This window comes from Diadema antillarum, unplaced genomic scaffold (assembly GCF_040938485.1).
Source record: "Diadema antillarum isolate AM-2024a unplaced genomic scaffold, OU_Dant_1.0 seq00000485_RagTag, whole genome shotgun sequence".
NCBI classification, from domain to species: domain Eukaryota; kingdom Metazoa; phylum Echinodermata; class Echinoidea; order Diadematoida; family Diadematidae; genus Diadema; species Diadema antillarum.
In genome coordinates this window covers 27,272-51,613 of record NW_027271448.1, presented here as the reverse complement: position 1 = coordinate 51,613, position 24,342 = coordinate 27,272, and the positions used below count along the sequence as shown (strand labels likewise).

The 24,342-nt window shown below is 40.4% G+C and overlaps 2 protein-coding genes across 2 annotated transcripts; one reads left to right on the top strand and one right to left on the bottom strand.

Moving 5' to 3' along the window:
* Positions 1 to 1,566: 1,566 nt before the first annotated feature.
* LOC139733647 (transcription termination factor 4, mitochondrial-like) lies at positions 1,567 to 3,901 on the top strand. The gene is made up of 3 exons (XM_071644461.1): positions 1,567 to 2,366; positions 2,690 to 3,101; positions 3,883 to 3,901. Exons 1-3 carry the CDS (start codon positions 1,625 to 1,627, stop codon positions 3,899 to 3,901), a joined length of 1,173 nt encoding a protein of 390 aa, XP_071500562.1. The 5' UTR covers positions 1,567 to 1,624.
* Positions 3,902 to 8,600: 4,699 nt separating this feature from the next.
* LOC139733624 (nonsense-mediated mRNA decay factor SMG9-like) lies at positions 8,601 to 23,695 on the bottom strand. The gene is made up of 11 exons (XM_071644435.1): positions 23,546 to 23,695; positions 22,747 to 22,818; positions 21,393 to 21,711; positions 20,540 to 20,634; positions 17,297 to 17,409; positions 15,875 to 16,085; positions 14,649 to 14,841; positions 14,052 to 14,159; positions 12,618 to 12,746; positions 11,190 to 11,337; positions 8,601 to 8,679 (listed from the first exon to the last, which is right to left on the bottom strand). Exons 1-11 carry the CDS (start codon positions 23,663 to 23,665, stop codon positions 8,601 to 8,603), a joined length of 1,587 nt encoding a protein of 528 aa, XP_071500536.1. The 5' UTR covers positions 23,666 to 23,695.
* Positions 23,696 to 24,342: the final 647 nt, after the last annotated feature.

Sequence of the window (24,342 nt, the reverse complement as noted above, 5' to 3'; positions counted from 1 at the left end):
TTTGTGACTTCCAAACAAAGAAAAACATAGTAAATCAAACCTGCTATAGCGAGGTAAAGCAAAATGCCTCCGGTAAAGCTTTTCGCCTGTGCTATCATCTTCCGAGATTGTAAAGCTTGATGCGCCAAAAACTGTCTTGTACACACGTAATCATTTTCGTCAGTGCACTCCAGCTAGCACCGCATGTTGTACGTGTAAGTGTGTGTGTGCGCGCACACTGATACATGCAGAAAATGTGGTGGCACAGCCATACATGACATCATCATGACGTTTAGCAGGTGTGAGGCAATCTGATGATGTGATTGGCCGCCTACGTAGGGAATTCCCCATCTTCATACACACGCAGTCATACTGTACATACAGAATGTGTCACACACACACACAGCATTGTGCAGACCATATTCAAGCTTTCCACACAACACACACCCATACGATAACCACATGCCAATCCACAGACGATCTTGATACAATCGAAAGCTATATAAATTTACCAATTCAAACATCTACAATTAATAAGAAACACATTCTTGACATTGGATTTCCTTGGCGAAAAACATCTTCTTACCCATAAAGGCGAGTAATTCTCTCACACACAATATCAAGTTATCAGTATTGATTGAAATATGATGGGTAGTCCCACATGTGCAAATTGATGTCTTTATGTTATGCCTTCTTTTATGCAGGCCTACTGATATAACGAGATATCGGCTATAACGAGGAAAATGATTCGGTCCCGACCATCTCGTTATACATGTATCGAGTTTCCACTGTATTCATTGTTTTGAGAAAGACATCTGTGCAAGGCGTGACACGGGGATTTGGAGACTCATTTTTTTTTTTTTTTTTTTTTTTTTTTTTTTAGTGTGTGGTATGGTACATTGGTACTAAGACCTCTGACTTAGAGGTCTAATGGTGCAATGTAGGTTTACACTGTAGTACAGCAGACAGTCACCAGTAGCAGTATTGCAGAGGGTAGTAACTTAAAAATTCAAGCAACGTCACCTAATAACATTTGACTTATAAATGTAACTTGTACAACTGTACTCCGTACTTGACAAAGAACCCAACAAAACAAAACACAAAATTCTGAAAAGTCTGATTAATGAAGATTCCCACAGGACAGGACACCATGATGAATGAACTTCTTATATCATAAAATGTCATAACTGTCCTTTTGTGTGTTGTGTTTGTGTGTGTGTGTGTGTGTGTGTGTGTCTGTGTTTAGTACTCCTTGTTTCACACTAATTACAGTGACCTTGGAATAAAAAAAAACACACATTTGAATACACTTCAGTACATTCTTGAAAATATAAACATGCCGTATGAATAACTGTTTTCTTTCCTTCTTTTGCAGAATTGTCATTGCACAGGGATCACAATGGCATTGCGCACAGGAGTTCAGAGATGTGCGTGGAGGTTGGAGATAAAGCCACAGCAGACCTGGATGTCCACTTCCCACATATCTGTGACTTCAGCTTCCATTCACACCACACAGCATGTACAGTCTTGTGCAAGACTGTCGACAAACTTGTGCTGTCCTTCAATACAAATACATCGTAACCCAGTATCCTGCAGAACTAGTGGGTCACATGACTACTTGCCTGGGAGTGTGCTGGTTTCTCGAATGCGAGATTGCATGTTTGGGTCAACGTACAGCAGATGGAACCACTCAAGGTCTGTTCAAAGTAAGCCTTTGTTCACTGCAGCTGTATCTCTGCCAAGATCATGGACACAAATTAAGGTAGGAAGAACTTTCATGGTCGATCTAATTCCTGTTGCCCTGTGCAGTACTATGCATGATGAACTTCCATCAAAGGAAGCGGATCCTATAACTTTCATAGACTCTGAGGACGACCATGAGTTGTTCCTGGAACAGTTACAGAAGAAGCTCCAAGAAAATCATCAAGGCTCGAAGACCCATGCTGTTTCAATCAAGAACCTAAGACCCCTGGTCAGTAGGCTCTTAGAGTATGGTTGTGAATGCAGGAACATCTCGGCATTCCTGGAAACCAATCATGGCATCCTGGTGGTCAAGTCCGAGCAGATCCTGAGGGTCATTGACTTCCTTGAGGAACTTGGATTGAGCTGGCTAAGACTGCTGAAGGCCCTCAGGGGGAACACTCATCTCTGGAAGGCATCCATTGACCACATGCAGCTTCGTGTTGCACTGCTGCGGAAGCTCGGCTTTGTGGAGGGTAGGTTGCAGAAGGTGGTTGCAGACTGGTCCCAAATCCTGACCCTTGGCAGCACCGAGCTAAAGACAGTGGTCAGGACACTCATGGACAAGTGCGGCTTCACCAAGGTCGATGTAGTAACCATCCTCTCTGAATGTCCCTCCATCCTTGCTGAGAACCCAGATACCTTAGGTAAACAAGCATGAGCAGTTTAGTTAAAGTTTAAAACTGTTTTCAAGTGATTAATTCCAGCGATCGTATACTATTGAGCTTGCTTTCTTTGTGCAGTGGACGTTACATTTACCCGCATAAATATCAAATTGCATACATTTATCATTTATATAGAGGTCATGTGTAATTGATATTTGACTGAAATCCCACTTAGTTTTATTTTTTCCCTTTGTTTATTGACTTATTGCAAAGGGCAAACACAATACAAGCATATGGGGATCATACATCATAATTATGTAATTCAGTTGTAATTTATGTTAAGTTTTATGTATACTTCCATGCAGAAGTGAAATTCCAGTATGTGTACTTCCGAATGGGGATCACCGATAACTCTGAAATGGCTAGGGCGAGGATCTTCAAGTACTCCCTGGACCATCTACGCTGCCGTCACCTCATCCTCGAGCGACTGGGCATTTACGTCCCACCGGACAACAGGGGGCGCTTTTCCAAGAAGAACCCAGCCCTAACTGTCGTGATGGACAGCTCCGACGGGAGGTTCGCCAGCAAGGTGGCGGGGGTCAGTGGCCAGGAGCTGCAAGCTTTTGCGAAAGTTTTGCAGGAAGAGGTCAAGCACGAGAGAGACGGAGAATTGCTGAGTGATGATGACGAAAGCAGTGATGAAGAGGATGATGATGATTCGTGGGAGGATGGATTTGAATTTGACCAGGATAAGACTGACCCTTTGACTTTGACAAGGTCGATTATTCTAAGAAAAGGTGACACTTTGCAGCCTCTAGACCTTCGATACCACCATAACAGCACTAAATTATCACATGACTGTTCTAAAGAGCAACTGAATGAAGTCGATAATTTAACCCGTTGAGGACGAGTCCAAGTATACTCGGGCAAGCGTCTATGGGAAATGTGTGTTGTAGCAAAATCAAACAGTCCTCAATGGGGTAAAGATCAGAACATGAAGGTAGGTATAAACTATTGTCTGTTTGAAGTTTATGCAAAAGAAAAAAGAATGTATCATTCAGGATGAGACTGGAAGTGGCAATGTTGATTAAAAAAACCACAGAAAATGTGTGTCACTAAATATGCGTGCAGGTATGCATACACAAAAGAAAAAAAGACAAATAGATGTTATTATATTTTTGTTCTTTGTCTGTCGAACATTATACATGTAGCCCTGCATTTGGCAGCTTGTGTTCAATTTCCCTCTGAGAATAAGCTATGCCAAGGGTACAGTGCACTCCTGTTTAAACAAACACGGTTATAACAGAATTTTGGTTGCAACAAAATGTAAGAATTCAAACCGCAACATTATCCACTCTATGTTTTTTATTGTTCAGTTGTTTGGTTATAACGAAGTTTTGATATAATGAAAGAAAACTGCGGTTTCGGGACTTTGTTGTAACGCAAGTCCACTGTATTGTGTTCAGTGGAAAGCTCCAATTTTGCACGCTGAGATAGTCTACTTGCAGTTTGTTTATCTCTTAATGTGGTATTCCTGACGTTTGGCATAAAACCCCAGCTTTCCCACTCCCATCTGAGGGACCTGCAAGGATGTTCCCTAAATCCCCAGCAGGCCTACGTGTACAGTGGACTTGAAGTCCTCTGGACCTGCAGTTTTCTTTTGTTACATCAAAGTTTTGTTGTAACCGAACAAATAAACAATAAAATACATAGAGCAGATAATGTTGAAGACTGAATTGTTACTTTGGTATAACTGTGTTTGTTATAACAGGAGTACACTGTAATGGAATACATGTGGCACAGCGAAATCCTGCCCAAGAGTTGTAAAAAGGGAGATGTAGACTGTATATTTACTTTCTTGATCAGAAATTTCTTTTAAAAAGGGGTGTTGTTATCTCTTTCTCTATGTTCTGAAAGGGCGTAAGATGCATGGCATGTGTTCTGGATCTGTGCGTATACTTTTCGTTATACAGGTACGATGTACTTTATACATGAGATGAGGGGAGGGAGTGCCTGTATTGAAATAGGGTGTTAGAATCAGAATTTGAATGAAGAAGGGGGCATGAAACTTCACTAATGAAACTTTTTGATTTTGGCAAGATGTACACTTGTATGTTGCATGAAGCAGTAATAATAATAATGAAAATAAACCATATTTTTAGAGCACATACATATATTTTTAAAAAAAAAATGTCTCTATGCACACAGAAGGAAGGAGAATGAAGAAGTACAGTAGATGAAAATGAAAAAGAAAGAGAGAGAGAAGAGGAGACAAAACGAGATGAAAAGAGACAAAACTGCGACTTACAGCTAAAGCCTAGTCTAAAAAATGTGTTTTCAAAGACACTGAAAATTATAGATATTGTATCAACCTGCTCAAGATGTGTGGGTAGTTTGTTCTATAACTCTGATATCTGCAGCTGCTACTTAAAACAACCTGGCACCATAAAAATTTGTTACTATTGTGGGAATGTACTAAAGAAGTTTAAACTAAGAGCGAAAGTCTCTTGCTGGACGATATTTCGTTATCTGCTTTAAGTAAGTAAAGCCTTGTTCTTGCAAACACATCTGCATTTACCGCGATTAAATTCTTGAAGTCAATCCATTGCTTTACTGGCAGCCAATGCGGTCGTCTTAAGAATTGGACTTACATGTATATCGTTTGAAGCAATAAATAAACTTTAATGCAGGGCTCCACACTAACTTTTATTTTTGGTGGCCCAAAGGCAAACATCCGACCTTTTTTGGTGGCCCGATAAGGCCACCAAATTCTTCATTTCTGAAATTTTGGTGGCCCGACATGCGTTTTTGGTGGCCCCGGGCCACCATTAGTGTCGAGCCCTGTTTAATGAGACAAAGATGAGAATGTTATGGCTGTGTCATTGGTACTGACTGATGCGTCGTCAGGGAACCACACAAAAAAAGAGATCTCACATAGCGATGTCATCTGGTGTGGGCTCTACAAAGACAGGTTGCAGAATTTTTCTGTAATATTTGACTTTGTGTGTTAGAGTAAATAAATTTTGCAGTGGTTATTAGTGAAAGTTTCCAATGAACATGGTATTCTTGATACACATCCAGCAGAAAAAAATAATGACTATTTTTTTTTTCTCCAAGAAAATTTAAAATCAATTGAGGATGATGCATGTCTGTTATTATATCTAATAGAATACACAGAGTACCGGTATATGAAAAGCAGAAATGCTTGTACAGTATGTACAGCAGAAGGTACAGATGTACATTGTATGTACACTGTATTTTAATGCTGTCTAGAAGGTACTGGTGTTGTTGTTGTGAATTCATATTTGAATATTTGCGCCTTTATGTTTATGAAATCAATGCTTCACAAAAAAAGAAAAAAACAAGCAGTGTGATGTGTGTTTATTACTCTGGTTTCCAGACCCTTAGGCAGGGCTCCACACTAACTTTTATTTTTGGTGGCCCAAAGGCAAACATCCGACCCTTTTTGGTGGCCCGACTTGCGTTTTTGGTGGCCCTGGGCCACCGGGCCACCGTTAGTGTCGAGCCCTGCCTTAGGCAACTTTACTCCCTTTTACAAAATGGCCCTCCGCATGGCAACAAAGTCGCTGGCTTTGCCTAAGGCAAAAGCATCTGCAGGACCATTGAGCTGAAGGTGTTGCTTCTTTTATATCTTTAGAGGGCATTAATATTCTGGGGAGGAAATTAGTACGAGCAGACGGTCTGGAAGCCAGACTACCGGTAGTGCGTTATGAGTGTAGTGTAATAATGTGCATGTGTAAAATACAAAAGGGCATTCATATTTTGCATGCAATTGTGACGTGTCTGTGTTGGATGTGGTGTGTTTATTGCTGGGATTGTCTTTTTGTCATCTTCATGATACACCCTTGTATAATAATTTCTCCTATAACCTTGGCATGGAGACTTCAAATCAACGCCTTTCACACAAAATTACACTCTGTAGCAAGGAATCAATCGTTGAGGCACGTGGCCACATCATTTCAAGCTTCATTTAATAGAGCAATTTCCTTTCAAGACCCCCCAAACATCAACAGACGAGGATCTTTAAATATTTAATAACATCAGAAGTGTTTCAACTTTAACCTTTCCTTTACATGGACTACTATATACCGTAAATGTTATATTTTTGCGCTGAACAGCTCAAAAACACATTCGCAAGTTCTTGAATTCGCGCTGCACAATTGTCAACCCATTCAAAATGTGCAGAGGAAATTGTGAAGATATTTTTGCAGTTTTAGAATTCGCGCTAGCCACAAGTAGCATGAAATACACGAGAATTAATGTACAGTACCACAAAATTTTCTGCATTCACAGTATGCCTTGTATTTTTCTTTAGCATAATTAGATCACAAATTGGAATTTGTACAATTTCATGACAGAATAGGAGATACACTCTTTCCCTATTCAAGGATCATATCTAACGAATTCCCACCTTAAAGATGGTTAACACTACTCTTTTGTTCCAACAGGATGCAATATTCTAAACTGTTGTATAACTTCACAAATATCGGTTGAAGCACAAAATCTGTTAAACTAAAACCAGCACAAAACGATTCAAATTCATGAAATTCTTCTGAGTTGTTTTTATTGCAAAAAATTGACAAATTGCCCTACATCGACGTAAGGAAACACTGAATTGATCTGCGTTTTAGTTGTGGCCAGAACAAAAGAAATCATGGGCATACATACATGTACTCAAACAAGATTCAAACGTACGACCTCCTGATCTCTGGACAGGCGTCTTATCCACAAGACCACCGAGCTTCCGCTCGACTGCCAGTGCTGGTGCTAATCCTTAAAGCATGCAGCAGTTACTGCGTAATTATTCAAATCCAGGAAATTCTTGTCAATTAGTTGCAATAAAACAACTTGATGGATAAATTTCATGAATTTGAATAATCATGCAGTACCCAATGCATGCTATAAGAACTAGAAAAGCACTGAGCGCAGACCTCCGCCAAGCATGCAAATCATTTTCACCACTGATCTTGTTCTTCCGTAGAGATATCAGTGATTTCCACCCATACGTACTTGTGTGCTGAAAGTTGCCAGATTTCCCAATATAGAAGCCTTTGTTACGTCATAAACACTCAGCTGCACGGCACGCCTCACCCCAGCAAAAACTAGAGCCCGCACTTTAGCGCGCGCAGGCAAACCTCAAATACGCGTAGCCTGAACTCCCAAGTTCATTAACCCTACCTGCCAAAATGTCAAAAATCCTTCATAAATTCCCCAAAAATTCTCGGATCACTACCAAAAGTTAATCGATTGGTACTTGTCTCATTCTCAACCTTTCCTGCAAGTTTCATCCCAATCCGTTCACCACTTTTTGAGTTATTTTGCACACGGACAAACGAACCAACGAACTAACGAACAAACCAACGGTAACGAAAACATAACCTCCTTCCTTGGTGGAGGTAATTAGAAGCAGCACTGGCTGTTGGGTGGAAGCTCGGTGGTCTAGTGGGTAAGACGCCTGTGCAGAGATCAAGAGCTCGTAGGTGCGAATCCTGCTCAAGTACGTATGCCCATGATTTCTTTTGTCATGGCTACTACTGAAACACTGATCAATTCAGTGCTTATTTACGTCAATGTAGGGTAATTTGTCAATCAGTTGCAGCACAAAATGTATGCTACATACAGTATCTCTCAACCACCCTCTGCACTGTACTATATAGTGTGCCACATAATATAATGTGCACTTGTTCTTGACTTTGTTTGCTTCTCAGCACAGATCTCGTGAAGCTGTCATTAAATAGGGATTACATAATCCCCCTAATCCCTATCTTATCACAATGGCCTTTTTGTGGGACTGTTGCACCATTTCGTCTGAGTGGATGTCTACACACACTTTCCTGGCTGACTTCCCCAATATTCAATTTCAAGTCATATCTTTTTCTACAAAACAAAGACATATTCTTGTCTCTGAATTTTTAGAGGCAGAATGAATAGTCTTGCTCTCTCTGGCTTGTTATTTTCTAACCCCACAATATATCATCTCCAAATGAACCGGTGCAATTTTCACAGCCTTTCTACCTCCCTTAAAGCAGTTAGCCGTAAGATTTCTAAGAAACTCGAGATACTTTTGGCGGCTCAGCCAGCCATATGCTGATACCATGGCATACATCTCAATTTGAATGCCACTCCCCAACTTCCCACTCTCCTGTTGGCCAGCTTTCCGTCAACCAATGAAGGTTGGGGGCAAGTGCTTCTGTTGTAATCAGCCAGTGAGATACAGCATGATGTGATTTTTCTTCAGTTATCTCTTGGTGGCCTTCAAGTCAAGAGCCGCTGGTACTCTAAGAGAAGGCTGGATTTCTTCAGGCTTTCCCATGTGCGACCTGCATACTGGAACCTGACAAAAAAAATCGGAAGAAATTTTGTGGAGATCTGGGTCCCAATTCATAAAACATGTTATTAATAACAAACTTCTGCCACATTTCTACAACAAATTTGCTCTCAGCCAATCATATGCAAGGATTTCAGTAGCTTATAACAACTATCATTACTTGTTATTGACAACAAGTTTTATGAAACGGGGCCCAGGACTCTAGATTTGTCGAGACTGCTTTGTAGATTATTTCAAAATGTCTCTCTAAAATCGGTTTGTTCAGTCAAGTAACATTCACACTGGAGCTCTTTCGCTGTCAATTTGCGCAGACATGTGGAAGCCAACTTGTCAATGAATAGAGATCATCTAATCCACCTAATCCCCATTGCGTCACCATGGCCCTCCTGTTGGACTGAGGCACTTTGTTATACCCACTGAGTGGGCTTGCTATTAACCCGTTCCTTCCCCAATAATCTGAGAGCCTTTAATGCCCCCAAACGAGATTCTTTTTGCCCGTCGACAAAGAGGCAGACAGGTTGGTAATCCACCTGTGTGAAGGCAGTCAAGCGGTACATTGTATCCCCCTTTCCAGGGTCAACTACATGTGCCAGTGAACAATGGAAATATCCATCTGGTGCACGGTATGAATAGAGCGTGCGCTGATGAGTTCACAGAATCTTTTGTTCTACTCAAAAACCAGGTACCTGAATAAGGTGACTGGGGTCAGCGAACCCACATATCTAACTGTCTCAGCCTTGATCGCTATGTACATGTTCGTACAAGTTTACAGCAGAACAAGCAAAAAAACTAAATCAGGAAAAGGTACATAATACTGTGAAATATGCATTTTTCAAACAGAAGGAGAACAAATGCTGATAAAATAAACTCTGATCTTTTTGTCAAATCCACTTTTCTGAGCATTTTAACACAAAGAAACATGAATTTAGGCCACTAAAGCAGGCACTCTTGTCTTCATTTAGGGAACCTGGTAAACCAGGTTCCCATATATCAGTTGCTCCCTCGGGAACCTGGTATACCAGGTTCCCGTAAGGAACGGGTTAATTGTCCCCGCCGAACGAGTTCGAGCAGGGGACTATGAAACGGGCTCCGTACGTGTGTGTGTCCGTGTGTCCGTCCGTCCGTGTGTCCGTGTGTCCGTCCGTGTGTGCGTCCGTGTGTGATCAAAATCTTCAATTTGCTACTTCTCTGTCATTTATGAGCCAATTTTGATTCTGTTTGCTTTATATGATAGCACTACATGGGAGCTTTGAAACTTCTACACAGAATTTCAGTCGTGACCTTTGACCTTGACCTTTGACCTATATTGTAAATTTTGCTACAAAATGCTACTCCTTCGCCATTTCTAACCCGATTTTGATTCCGTTTGCTTTATGTGATGGCACTAGGTGAGGGCTTCAAAACTTCTACACAGAATTTTGACCTTTGACTTCTTTGACCTTTGACCTTGATTTTTGACCTGTATTGTACATTTGGCTACAAAATGCTACTCCTTCGCCATTTCTAACCTGATTTCGATTCCGTTTGCTTTATGTGATGGCACTAGGTGAGGGCTTCAAAACTTCTACACAGAATTTTGACCTTTGGCTTCTTTGACCTTTGACCTTGATTTTTTGACCTGAATTGTACATTTTGCTACAAAATGCTACTCCTTCGCCATTTCTAACCCGATTTCGATTCCGTTTGCTTTATGTGATGGCACTAGGTGAGGGCTTCAACACTTCTACACAGAATTGTGACCTTTGACTTCTTTGCCCTTTGACCTTGATTTTTTGACCTGTATTGTACATTTTGTTACAAAATGCTACTTCCGGCGGGGACATATATTACGCACCGCGTAATTTCTACTTTTCCTTGTTGACTTTACAACTAGGTCAAGTTTGCATGGATTACTGAATAGGGCTGATGAACCTTTGTAAGGTCGACAAAGTACAAGGGCACATAAAAGGTTAGGGGGACTGATCCCTTCAGACCTGCCCAAAACTTCATTACTAAAAACAGGTTTTTGTTCCATACAGGATTGCAACAATTATCATAGAATCATGATACTGAATTTAGCATTGATGTTCATACATGTTGTACACAACAGATAAGAACCAGTTGTGATCTGTAGTAGGCCTATATGGAAATGGAAGGACTTTTAGCGACACAAATTTCTGATGCCCCACCCTACCCCTTTTCACTATGCAACCTTAAAATCAAGGTGAAAACACAGATACAGTTGTACAATAGAAACTAGGTATAACAAACAAACTAGACAAAATACCTATTTAAAGCTACACATGTATATTGTAATTCTCCTTTTCTACTAAACTCTTTCCTTCTAGGCCTGTACGGATCATACTCTTCATATACATGTATATAATGATAAAACAAAAATAAATATCTGACATATGTACTGAACAAGATTTCTGAGTCTCATAGACCTCCTGTTGCCACGAATTAATTGTAACTGAGCTGGGGCTATATTGAGCATGATGGTAAAATCCAATTTGACATCCATCCAAAAGACTCACCAGTTCTTCTCTGTGAGTGAGGTGTGGGTGATCAGCGGCCTGCTGGCAGCATAGATTTGATTGCGGAAGGCTGCCACAAGGAGTTCTGTCTTGGGATGGCCCCTGTACACCAGGTCAGGGACAAGGCGCAGCAGTGTCGACTTGGTGTCTGTGGTAAAATGAACATGTTTTTCAGCGTGGGTAAGTTTCATCATTTTCCTTTCCACACTGTTAACATTCAGGTGTTTAAATGTATCAGAAGTGAAACTGGACTTGTTCAGAGAATTTGAATGAGAAAACATCATTGCATACAGAAGATTCCTCCCTGTATACTTCAAATCAAGAGGCTTATGAAATTTGCTGGTCATGTAGTTTGTTGTGTTCTGTTGTTTGTTTGTGTATTCATCTTTTTGTTCTTTTTTTGTTCTTTTTTTTTTGGGGGGGGGGGGGGGAGTTTTCTTTGAAGTGCAAAATAAGCCCACTATCCATTTCGTCACAACTGTTCATAATCACACACTTCTTCTATTGTTCTACTGAGAAGTTGGTACGTTATGATGAAGTCCTCGGGACCAGTGCTTTTCTTTCGATATTTATATTGAAATTTTGTTACAGCTGAACAGTAACGTTTACATGTGACCCGCTACAACAAAAGGATTCTAAAGTTGAGGAGGACAATTTTCTGAAAGTGACATGACATTATTCCCTTAATCTTCCACTTTAATGTCATATGTAACATGACTCATAAAAGTACTCAGTGCGGAGATATCAATGATTTTATTAGGGCATGTCGAGTGGTTTAGGAGCGACTTTAGGATCCTTTTGTTGTGGCGGGTCACATATATAAATTAAGATTATGATTTAGGACCTGAATGTTTACTTTGTTGTAAACAGAATTTTGTTAAAACCATGTTCATTATAACAGGGAGTGCACTGTATTTCCAGAGTATACAGGACAGTTAAGAACATCTTTAAAAAAATAAAAAAATAAATAAAGGAACAATCATCTATAATCATAATCATACCACCTTAAAAACTTACTCCTTTTTCCTTCGTTTTTATCAGAGGCTTGTCACTCAATTACATATGATGGCATAAATGGTATCCCGGCGTATCAAATAAAAATCAGCCATTTTGTTGAATTATTATTTTTTTTTTACAGGTTGTACCCTGGGTGCCAAAAAATGGGAAATCATTTTGGTGCTGGAGCTGGCGCGCGCTAGCCACTGCACTGCACTGCACTGCACTGCACTGCACTGCACTGAAGTACAAGCTATATTGCTAGCACAGTACTTAGTATACCATGCATGCATAGTACCGCATGCAGTGGCATGGGAATGACTGTACACGCACACACAGTGTATGCATTTCTCTGCGGCTGTCCTCGAGTGGACGTGAGGTGGCGCTACACAACGTGGTACCCCGGGGCAACGCGTGATGCATCATATGTACCTTTGCTGGGTTGAGTGTTCTCCTTGTCCTCAGAGTCAAAGGCTGGTAGGAGGAAGAGGTTGACATCCAGAGGGAGTGTCTTTGAGTTGAGACTTGGCATGACACCGCTCCTGGCAAGTGAGGAACAGCCTGCCAGCAGAAGACAATACAATACACGCATCTACTCACTCATCATCATTATTACCTCTGCCAAGGGAGGAGGTTATGTTTTCGTTACCATTGGTTTGTTTGTTTGTTTGTTTGTCCTTGTGCAAAATAACTCAAAAAGTATTGAACGGATTTGGATGAAACTTATAGCAGAGGTAAAAAATGACACAAGTAACAAACGATCAAACTTTGGTAGTGATCCGAGAATTTTGGGGGAATTTACGAAGGATTTTTTATATTTTGACAGGTAGGGTCAATAAACTTGGGAGTTCAAGTTGCGCATTTTTGAGGTTTTCAAATGCGCACAAAAGTGCGTGCTCCAGTTTCTGCAGCTGGGCGAGGCGCGCCGCGCAGGTGAGGGTTTATAACGTAACAAAGGCTTCTATATTGGGAAATCGGGCGATTTTTCAGCATGCATGTATACCTATGGGTGTGGAAATCACTGATGGAAGCCCAAAGAGCTTTTCCCCAGTGGTGGAGAGGAGAACAATCTCTTTGGGAAGAGCAAGATCATCAGTGGAAAGTAGCTACTTGACGGAGGTCTGCGCTCTCAGAGTGCTTTTCTAGTTTTCACTGTCATCATCTTTACATATATCTTAAGTACGTCACATTCAGCATGTCAAACTTCAAGTGCCAGAAGACTAGATTTTTATGAATGAAATATCAAGCAACATTTTCTTTTGTTTTTGATACAACATAATGTTTACACATAAATGCATTCCATGTGTTAATAGAATTTCCATTCAAAGTACAGTCAAACCTGTTATAGCAGCCACCAAAGAGAGGTGAAGAGTGACTGTTATAGACAGGTGGCCACTACAGATGGGTTAGTTGGCTGCTATAAACAGGTGGCCACCAAGGCTCCATTTCATAACAGGTGTTTGGATAGCAACTCCTGCCGGAATGGCAACTTCCAATAGCAACAACCAATCAGGAAGCAGGATTCTTGTCGTTACCATGACAATTGCCATCCCAGCAAAGAGTTGCTATCATATCAACTGTATATGAAACGGGGCCCTGATCTCTCTTTTTATTGTGATTACTTTTCTTTTCTTCATTTAAATTTTCATATTTTCTTCTTTCTACCCCATTATGCTCACTTGAAGCATTTACACATACTACATAAAGACTCATTGATAAAATAGGTTGATATGCTATCTTTTAAAGAAGTTTTCTGCATAGCTACAGCCATAGTCCATCAGAGATTTGATGACATGCCACGTAATATCACTCAGTCTGCAAATTAAAGGGCAAAATGTGGAAACCGAGCAAACGTTGCCACAGTACCTGTGTATTTCAGCTTTGATGTCGCCATGAGGGAGCAAATGGACTGCTCCATGGCATTGACTGCGATGGGCTGAAAGCTCTCTCTGCCGGCCTTGTTCTGAACAAACACTAAAAAAGAATGGAGGAATGAGTATGAGATAGACAAATTCCGCATGAGTATTAAAAGAATATCTGGAGTTATCAAAATGATCAATGTCATGGTGGTTACTCGCAACTTTATTCTCTATTGCTCAAGGTCATTTGATGAAAGTTGGAATGTTCATAACTGACAAAATATTATCTGGTTCTCCTATGCCTCTAGCACAAAGCTAACAGGCAAGAATTAAATACCATGTGAAAAGCAAACAATAACAGCATTGAGAAATACCTGTGTATACAAAACTTGCTGTACAACAACCATATGTAAGTAGCTGAGGTCTAAGGCTATGTGTGAAAATATCTTTATGGACGTAAAAAAGGTCTGCATTCACAATATATTTGTCCACTCAAATGAATATGTACCCCAACAATTGATCATCATGAATCAGGCAATGCTTCAACTTCTCCTAATCCAGTAACAAATTGCAGATACCCATTGCTTCTACAATACATGTATACCTATATTTGGCACAAAGTCTTCGTGGTTCTCGGCACTACTGCTCTCTGATTGGCTGCTTGATGGGGGTGGGGTGGAGGGCTTGAGCATCTCGGCTCTCTTGAGGAACTCCATGAGACCAACGTCACTGAACCAGTCCTCTACCAGCAGCACCACATGGCACACAGTGAGGAGAAAGGCTGCCACGTGCAGGGACTGTCCCATTTGGCAGGGGAGGGGTAATCAATGGCAACAAAAAGAGAGGGGATGATTTGTCAAGCAAAAATGAATACACAATAAGCCAGTTCGGAGTTAGCTCATGGGCACATTGGTACGCATGACCTCTCTTCTTTTTTTTCCAGTCGGTTAAGGGCACTTCACTTGTTTTCACAGCGACATAATGCATAAGCTTTATGTAACACTTTTATAAAATTCATCAATCCTGTTCAAACAAAGAATGAACTTGCATAGACTAGATGACCAAACCATACCATACCGTACCACATCATGCCAGATTTGGAGCATTTGAGCGCTCTGTGGAGAAAGTGTACATCATGAGTTATTTTTGAACTCGAGTCAGAAGGTGTCACATGTTTTGTAGGAAAAGGGTCATGCACCTGGCACATTTCCACTCCTTACAATGTATGTACAGGTGTCCCAAACAAAGAGAATCAGCTCACTGTATTATGATGTAGTGCCTGTTATGAACAACTTTTGGCATGGCACAGTACGCTTTGGAGCACATCGGGAAGTGATCCACTTTTGGCTCGGTATGGAACACTTTAGGAACATTCGGGCGCTCCTCTGGTGTGGGTGTGGTACAATACGGTGCAGTACGTTTTTAGGTACAGTGCGCTTTAGGAGAGCAATCAAACTCACCCATGTTCCACATGAATGACATCATACATCAACTTAAATGCATAGGAATAAATCATAAGAAGGCTTGTATGTGTGTAATCTCACACTGTCCTACTCCATTGCCTGTACCAATTAGTGTTCACTTTAAAACAGCGGAGTATCACCATTGAGGTGCTGCAGGGAATAAACTCCCTTCTAAAAATTGGACAGCGAGTTTGGTCAGTGGGCAAATGTTTTGGACCAAAAAAGTGTAGAATTCTATGAAATGAATGTGCAACACAAATGACATTTCGTATAGCAGTCGTATTCAAATTGCATAGCAACTTGCTGTGAGATACCAGAAAAATCATCCCCTCTGTTGGCCCAGGGAGAAACAGGGAATCTGGCTGACCTGCATCTCGGCATAGTGCTCTGGGGAGGAGAACTCCTGGGGCACCACCTGCTTCTCTGGCCCCAGCAGCCGGTCCAGGATGGAGGAGCTGAGGACGGGCTGGGTGTCCAGGAGGATGATGCGCTCCTCCGTGATGAACATGTCCACGCCCGACGTCTGGTGGCCAGCCTGCTCTGCCGTGGCCTGAGACTGCGTCTCGAAGATGAAGGAACTGAGAGAGAAGGATGGTCAGTGTTTCAACCGTGTGGAAGACATGTGGTCATACTGTTGACTCATAATTATATTTCCTTGAGAAATTTGATGACAGTATACAGTGTATCTAATGCCTGAATGATACCCATTATACAGGTTTAAATCAATAAAATAAAACAAAGCAAAAACCTTCTTAACATCTTCGTGTACATTTGATTCTACAGCAATCTGCTATTGAAGAAAATGAGACAATACTCGAAGGGTGTTATTTTCAAATATTCATGTGGGGGCACTGTGGCATAATGGATAAGACTCCCGACTCCCAATCGGAGGACCCTGAGTTCAAAACCAGTCCAGTGCATACATCCTCGGACAAGATGTTTTACCCATCATATCCCTTTCGACCCAGGTGTATATAAATGGGTATCTGGCAACGCTAGGGTAAGAACAAAGAGATTTTCCCCAGTGACTGCTAGAGTGCGGACTCTTCAGACGCCCTGTACTATTGTTTTGTGATTGCACGGGGAGCATTGGATGACAACGAGGTGGTAGGCTCACCCCTCATGCTAACACGCCAGCAAACGAGCAACCGAGGAGCAGTCAAATCAAGAAGTGTGTACTCGTGTAAAAGTTCAAAAGTTCGCGTAATACGCGCTGTAAAAATGTTACTTCAGTACGCAAAGTTCGCCATAACTAAGTGGGTCAATGGCAGCCCCCATGAAATCACTGACACCATTGTAGAGTCCGCCCTCTAGTGGTGGGGAGGAGAAAAATCTCTTTGGGTAAGAATAATGGCAGGGCCCTCTGGTAGAGCAGTAGCAACATTGAAGAGGCTACCCTGGATGAATAAGACCTTACTACTACTAGTACTATTTTACAATGAATCAAATCAAATACTGTAAAACGAGAAATGTTCGCGTGCATTTTAATTTCGCGAATTTCGCGAGCGTGAAGATTCGCGAAATTAAAATGCACGCAAAAGTTCTTTTGTACACTATACGCACTGAATGCCAGTGGCAGTTCGCGAATATTTCATGCCGCAAAAAAGGCCATCGGCTCCAATTCGCGAAAAATTCATGCCGCGAATATATCATGTTCTACAGTATGCAAATGTGAAGTGGCAATTGGCTCCTAACTTTGATAAATGCTGACAAATGAATTCTACCCCACTAGTTGAAATCACTGCAGTGTCGCATTCGTGCTGTGGCAACTGACTCTCAGTACACTCACTTGCATGGATCGGTGTGTTCACTACCAGCCAGGAGTGACATGACAGTGGACTTTCCGCTTCCCTGCATTCCCAGCACGCCTACCACCAGGAAATCTGTCTGGTCCAGCAGGTACTGATGAGGTCAAAGGTCACATGCACAACAAGGTCAAAGATGACAGTTTGAATAGTGTCTGTGAGTCCGCATCCTAAACTAAAACAACAGCATTGAGGCTCTACTTGAGGATGAATTCTAGTCCTACATATGAATAAAAATTCATACTTTCAACGCAGGCTACATGCAGTTTCCTATACCGTTTGTTTCTGGTTTGAAAAATAAAAAAAGTGCAGGTTATGATGATATAAGCAATATGATTTTAAAAAGGAGCAATATATTCTATTGTGGATCCTTTGGTGTATATTTTCAATTTGTCAATGTCAAACGGTCAGTTTCCGGAACAAATGAAAATAGCAAAAGTTATTCCTATATTTAAGAATGGTGACAACCTGGATATTAGTAATTATAGACCTATTTCTTTATTATCTTGTATATCAAAAATCTTAGAGAAAATTATATATAAAAGAACAATGAATTTTTTGAAGACGCATTGTGTTCTGACAAACTCCCAGTTTGGTTTTCGAGAAAAGCATAGCACCTCTCATGCATTTTTGAATTTTATTGATAAAGTAGCACATGCTTTAGATAATCACTCTCATTTGATCGGTATCTTCCTGGACTTCTCCAAGGCCTTCGACACTATTAATCATAATATATTGCTTTATAAGTTGTCCCACTATGGTATACGTGGGAAGGCCTTGGAGTGGTTCAGGAGTTATCTAACTGATCGTAAACAATATGTTTCAATAAACAATTATAACTCTGATATGAGAGAATTAATGTGTGGCGTGCCACAAGGTAGTATATTGGGGCCGTTGTTGTTTATTGTTTATATTAATGATTTATGTGCTTCCTCCCAAGTGTTATCATTCATACTTTTCGCCGATGACTCAAATGTGTTTTATTCACATGAAGATCCAAATATTCTTGTGCACACAGTAAATGCGGAGTTACAAAATTTACGAGATTGGATACGAGCTAATAAGCTGTCCCTGAATATCAATAAAACCAAGTATATGTTTTTTAGTAACACTTTAGATAATTTGAATATGGATATTTATTTTGATGACACTGTTTTAGAAAGTGTTTCATATACAAAATTTCTTGGAATCACAGTAGATGATAAACTTTCTTGGAAATTTCATATACTGTAAACGTCAATATTTTCGCGCGATTAATTTTTCGCGCTGAGCGGCTCGAAAACATATTCGCGGGTTCTTAAATTCGCGCTCGGCAGCGGGTTAATACACAGTTGCTGTCTTCATCCAGCGATGCCAGCGTACGATAAGCGACGTAGCGAGTGGCGCGAGTGCGAGTACAAGCGCTCAACTACGTAGTACATGTATTTTACTCGATACATGTTCTGTAGGACTAGTACTGTAGTCGCGGGGATGTAGCACACCAATCGGCCGTGGGCTCGGTGCGTGCGGTGCGTGCGATGATACTGCTATATGCGTAAACATGTCTGTACTATGTAGCAGTATCATCGACAAAGTGCACCAGGCCGTTCAAAATGTGCATAGAAAATTGCGAAGATATATTCGCGCGTTTTTGAATTCGCGCTAGCCGAACGTAGCGCGAAATCCGCGAAAATTAATGTACCGCGAAAATTTCCACGTTTACAGTAGATTATGTTTGTAAAATTATTTCACGCAATATAGGCGTCATTAACAGGTTCAAATTGTTTCTTCCCCAACATTCATTATTCATACTGTATTCGTCTTTGATACTACCTTATTTAAATTACGGAATCTTGGCATGGGGAAACACGCATTAAACATTATTAGATAGGGTTTTATTGTTACAAAAGAAGGCACTTTGAATCATTTGTAATGCCGCTCCTTGCTCTCATACAGCATCTTTGTTTTCTGAAAATAAGATTCTGAAAATTAAGGATTTGTTTTTATTTCATTTAGGACAATTTATGTATAGTTATATTAATAACTGTCTTCCGCTTATATTTGATTCTATGTTTCCTCGTAACCTGACATACCATAGTTACCCAACAAGACAGTCTAATGAATTTCATTTGCCCCTGCTTAGAACGGTTTTAGCTCAGCAGACATTTATATATACAGGCCCAAGATTCTGGAACTCCCTTAGTCCAGACATACAAAATGCCCCTTCTTTGTTTTCATTCAAAAAAAGATTGAAATCATTCCTTCTTAAGTCTTATAATGTAACAGAAAGAAATTAATTTTGTTTGTTTATCTTTTTCAGTAAGTAGGTTTTGTAAGCACCAGGATGCTATTGATTTTTCATAGGCTTGTTAGGTCGCGTCTTTCGCGGAATTCCGCATCGCATCCCCTGTTTTTCCTATTGCAAACTTACGTGCCTTCACAGAACAGATAATGTGTTCTGCTATCAGCAATTCCATACAATTGTATATATCACTTTCTCGTCGCTTTTAACGCTCTACACTTCTAATATGGCTAATAGTCTCTGTTGGTTTGATCTTGAATGTACCGACTGATCTAGGCTTTTTGTTCTTAGTTGTCTCGTCTCTTTACTTGTATTTATGCTTCTTCCCATTCCCCTTTTCCACTTCTTTTTTCATCCTGCACACTTGTAGTTAAGTTTTCACCTTTTTTTTTTCTTCCTGCGAGGTGCCCACGTTGTACAAGCATAGTCTTTTGAGTGGGTACCTCCACTTTTTTTTGGCAGAATGTATAAATATGTCTGTATGAAAAATGCCTAAATTTGTAATGATTATTGACAAATGTTATCCTTTGCTATCTATGTATCATTCCTTCAAACGTATGTCGAATCTATATCTTTTGTACATTCTGTTGAAAGAAGTGAAAATAAAACCTTTGAATTGAATTGAATTGTTATATCCTCTGATTTTGCATTTTTACACAATCCCAAAATGCACCAGAGATCAAGCAATCATTTAATAGCAACAACAGCAGCAGCAACAACAACAACAACAGGTCATGATATTATCAACTAGTTCATATGAAAATTCATTAGGACTTGTCAAGAAATATTTTTTACAGGAATGTGAAATTTAAAAAATGTCATATCTTTCTTTACTTTTATCCGATTTTTGTTGTTTTTGCAACATTCGGTAGGGTTTTTTTTTGCCTCTTTCTTAAAGAGTTTTTTTTTTTTTTTTTTGAGTGGATTTCCTAATTAAGTATCATACCTCTGTGCCTCCATCCACCCACAGGAAAGAGTTGTCAACTAGCCGCACTGCCTGCGACATGGTTGGTGGAGCGGCCAGCCTCTTATGGATCGGAACTGTGTGAACAAAAATGATACAATACATTGCTATCTCACTGCAGTTGTCACAGCTTTATATTGTAGCCATATGACTTCCAAAGGCAATCATTCACAACTACATGGAGAGTTTTATTGCACAACCTGATAACTCAAATCATGCTAATTTCATACATTTGCCATTAAAGCTGCTAAAAAAAAGAGAGAGAATATGATAAGAAAATATGGGATATGTTTACTCAGAACTTCAAGAACATCCCTTGTTATGTATAAGTGAGGTATTACTGGAAAAAAAAAAGATATATATATTTTTTTCTTTTGCTCTATCTCATGATCTGATGATGGACTAACTTTAAAATTCTAAAAAATAGCACTTGAGATGTTTTGTGATCAAACTCCTCATATGAATACATAATCTTCAGTCTTTATCCTACCCAAGTGAAAGCACAGGTAACTTGATGTAAACAGAAATATTTTTTGTTCTCTCTCTGTGATTTTGTTCTTTCGTTCTTTGTTTTTTCTTGCTTTTAGTCATTGTTATATGCCAAATTTACTGAATCTACGTTTTCATTCTGTTATATTGTATACATGCATGGACTTGCAGAATAACAGCCGATGGCTGAGCAAGTTCTCTTTTATTACCATGTGGAAATAAAATGAAAATGAAAATGAAATGACAGTTGGCAAGAAGTCCATTCGCATCTGCAAATACTTTACATTGTATGCATAACGTCATCTTCACTGACTAGATTATACGCCCATTTCAAGACTACATGTACCTTCAATGGATATCCCTGGTATCGGACCACTGGAGACCCTCTGGCCCGGTGAATACAGCCTACCGGGTGAGCCGGTACTCCTACCCCTCTGTTCTCCATCGCTACCCTGCTTTGACTGGGTTGTAGCCTTGGGTGAACCGTGGGTAGGGGACGAGTTACCGGCAGCGTTGCTCGTGGAACCGCTGGTGGAAGCCGGAGACTGGCTGTTGGCACTGTCTTCCCGGTCGCGCACCTTGATCTTGATCTGCGGGCCGGGGGACACGGGGCGCGCCTGTCTGTGAGGGCGCTCTGATGATGTCCGCTCAGTGTCTTGCCCCTGCTAGGTAAATGTTTATTTACTGTCTCAGTCTGTGCAAGTTTGTATATTTAGTGGATACTACGACATGCTCATATCGTGGTATTGAATTGAGGGGCATGGCAGGTTATGGGGTATGCAGACTAATAACTAAATTTTGGGCAGAGTCTCTCATGCTTCAACAGGGTCTCGCTACATGTACCTTGGTACAGCTGTACTTGTGGGCAAAAGAGTGACCACAGGATTGCTAAAACAGGGGATGAAACCAAAATTCAGATGTGCACTGAGTGAATGCAGAACACATCGGTGAAGTTCGAGGAAAATTGGACAATCTGCTCAAAAGTTGTGAGTTTATAAAATTTTGGTGCCACCACAGTTAGATGAGAACTATTTTATGATGTCATGCATGGACATATGATGACATAAATGGTATCCCGGGGTACTAAAGAAAAATCAGCCATTTTGATGAATTATTTATCTTTTTAAAAAGGTTGTACCCTGGGTTACCCAAAAAAGGAAATCATTTTGGTGCTGGAGCTAGCGTGCACTAGCCACTGCACTGCACTGAAGCACATGCTATTGCTAGCACAGCGTGCCATGCATGTGTAGTATAACATGCAGTGGCATGGGAATGACTATGTACATGTACACGCACACACAGTGCATGCATTTCTCTGCGACTGTCCTCGAGTGGACGTGAGGTGGCGCTACACAACATAGTACCCCGAGGTACTACGGTACCCCGGGGTAAAGCGTGATGCATCATATCCAAAATATAAAGAGAATTCAGCCTGCATGAAATATGTATGGAGATAAATATTGTGTCATAAATATTGGGTAATTTGCTTGCACCTTTGAACACAGCTTTTGAGAATGGTAGACATAAGGGGTAAAAAGGATGTGTAATCATCACGACATGTTATCTAATATGATCCATTCACACAGTACTTTGGATAACTCAGAGCATTATTCTTAGCTTGTAAACTCGTAAAATATGTGATGGTTTAAACTTTATGAATAATTTGTAAATATGTTATGACTAACAGGTGATACACTTACCTTATTGGAGAGAATCATGGGAGGTGGTTTGATACCAGGTGATTCTGCGCCACCACGCTCACGGGGCATCCCCTCCTGTAAAACCAATAAATGCCCGTAAGAAGTCTGGTGAACGCCTCTAGAAAGACATACACCTATTGGTTCGTACGACCGCCCTGGTCCTTGGCCAGGATGTAAGTTCCAAACTAACGTGGTCTGACACATCCTGTGTGTCATTAATATAACAGCAACATCCAACTGATACATGAATGAATGAACATGAAAAAGGCACATTAATCTATTTCAGTCGTGACAAGTAATGTTTTCAATCTGCAGCATCACAAATGAATCAATACTGACTGTACCGTCTTCTTTTTCAATGTATTACGGTATTAAGCAAGGTTCAGGTGCAAGTGATATTCTCATTCTCATTCTTATTATCGTTAATATCATAATCATTATGAAAGAAATTACTTAAATCAAGCAAACCACTTGAATGAAGACAGAGTCACATAAACAGCATGCTCAAGTATTGGTTGGTTGTTGCTTGCTTGAGATCAATTATATCATTACAGGTATCAATAGCATCTTCTAAATACATGAGTAAATGAAGATAAATACACTTGAGACTTCAGTGTAAATGAGATATAAAAATCCTCAATATATGCACAAACACACACAAACAAACAAAATCTAGAGATTTTCAAGCTGATTCTACCAAAACTTAATATTACCTTTGGCAGTTGCCACACTGTCCAATCATCACAAAGAAAAATCAAGAATTACAAATCCACATAGAAGAACATTACAAAGATCTTGCCTGTTTTCCACTTTTGGGTTTCTTCTTACGCCGTCTGTTCCCTCCTGATGCACCTCCATTGGCCCCGCCTGAACTACGGCCCCCCGGGCCAGGGGATTCCCCACCACGAGATGAATGCATGCAGTCAGCTCACCAGATTTTAAGACGACGGTTTATGTATCAAGCTAGTCTCTGCAGAAAAATTCAATTATTTTCAAAGAAATACACTGTCAGTCTGTGACTTGATCCTCAAAATTATTTAAGGAATAAAAGCATTTGAAAAAGGAACAAAAAGAAAGAAGTTTGCCTTTGCTCAATGATCCTATGATCAATATCTGAGTGGAATGATCTCCAAACTTGGACATTGCACTTTAATTCTTAGCTCCCGCATTGAGTAACATTAGAGTCCCTATCGCATATTATTTTACATTGTACAGCTACAGAAAGTAGGGTAAAACACCCAGTATTCGGTCATTTAAGCTTTTCTGCAATACTTTTTAAACTAAAATAATACATACATACATCATATCTACAGCAATGTATGTGAAATATATCAAATTTCTTAAATCTCAATTTTCATTTTGTTAAATATCTCACAGAATTGCACAAAATCCCAAAATTGTATATCACCTTGAAAATTCCCCAGAATGTGGTCACCGCTACCAGAATTTGGTCACGCGTTCAAAGTCAATGTATGTTCAAGCCAGCTGAAAAATGCGCGGCGCACTACCTTGTTGGTGCAAAATTGCATCGGCGGCGTTGCGGCGCCCGTTGGTAACCGAATACTGGGGAATCAGCACTTGCACTTGCATTCAACC

Excerpts from the sequence above, each read along its gene's own strand:
- LOC139733647 (XM_071644461.1), top strand. The coding sequence starts at position 1,625 with ATGCGAGATTGCATGTTTGGGTCAACGTACAGCAGATGGAACCACTCA. Across the intron at positions 2,367-2,689 it reads TGAGAACCCAGATACCTTAG|AAGTGAAATTCCAGTATGTG; the intron begins GTAAACAAGCAT and ends ACTTCCATGCAG.
- LOC139733624 (XM_071644435.1), bottom strand. The coding sequence starts at position 23,665 with ATGCATTCATCTCGTGGTGGGGAATCCCCTGGCCCGGGGGGCCGTAGT. Across the intron at positions 20,635-21,392 it reads ACCAGGGATATCCATTGAAG|TTCCGATCCATAAGAGGCTG; the intron begins GTACATGTAGTC and ends TTGTTCACACAG. Across the intron at positions 12,747-14,051 it reads ATCAAAGCTGAAATACACAG|GCTGTTCCTCACTTGCCAGG; the intron begins GTACTGTGGCAA and ends TTCTGCTGGCAG.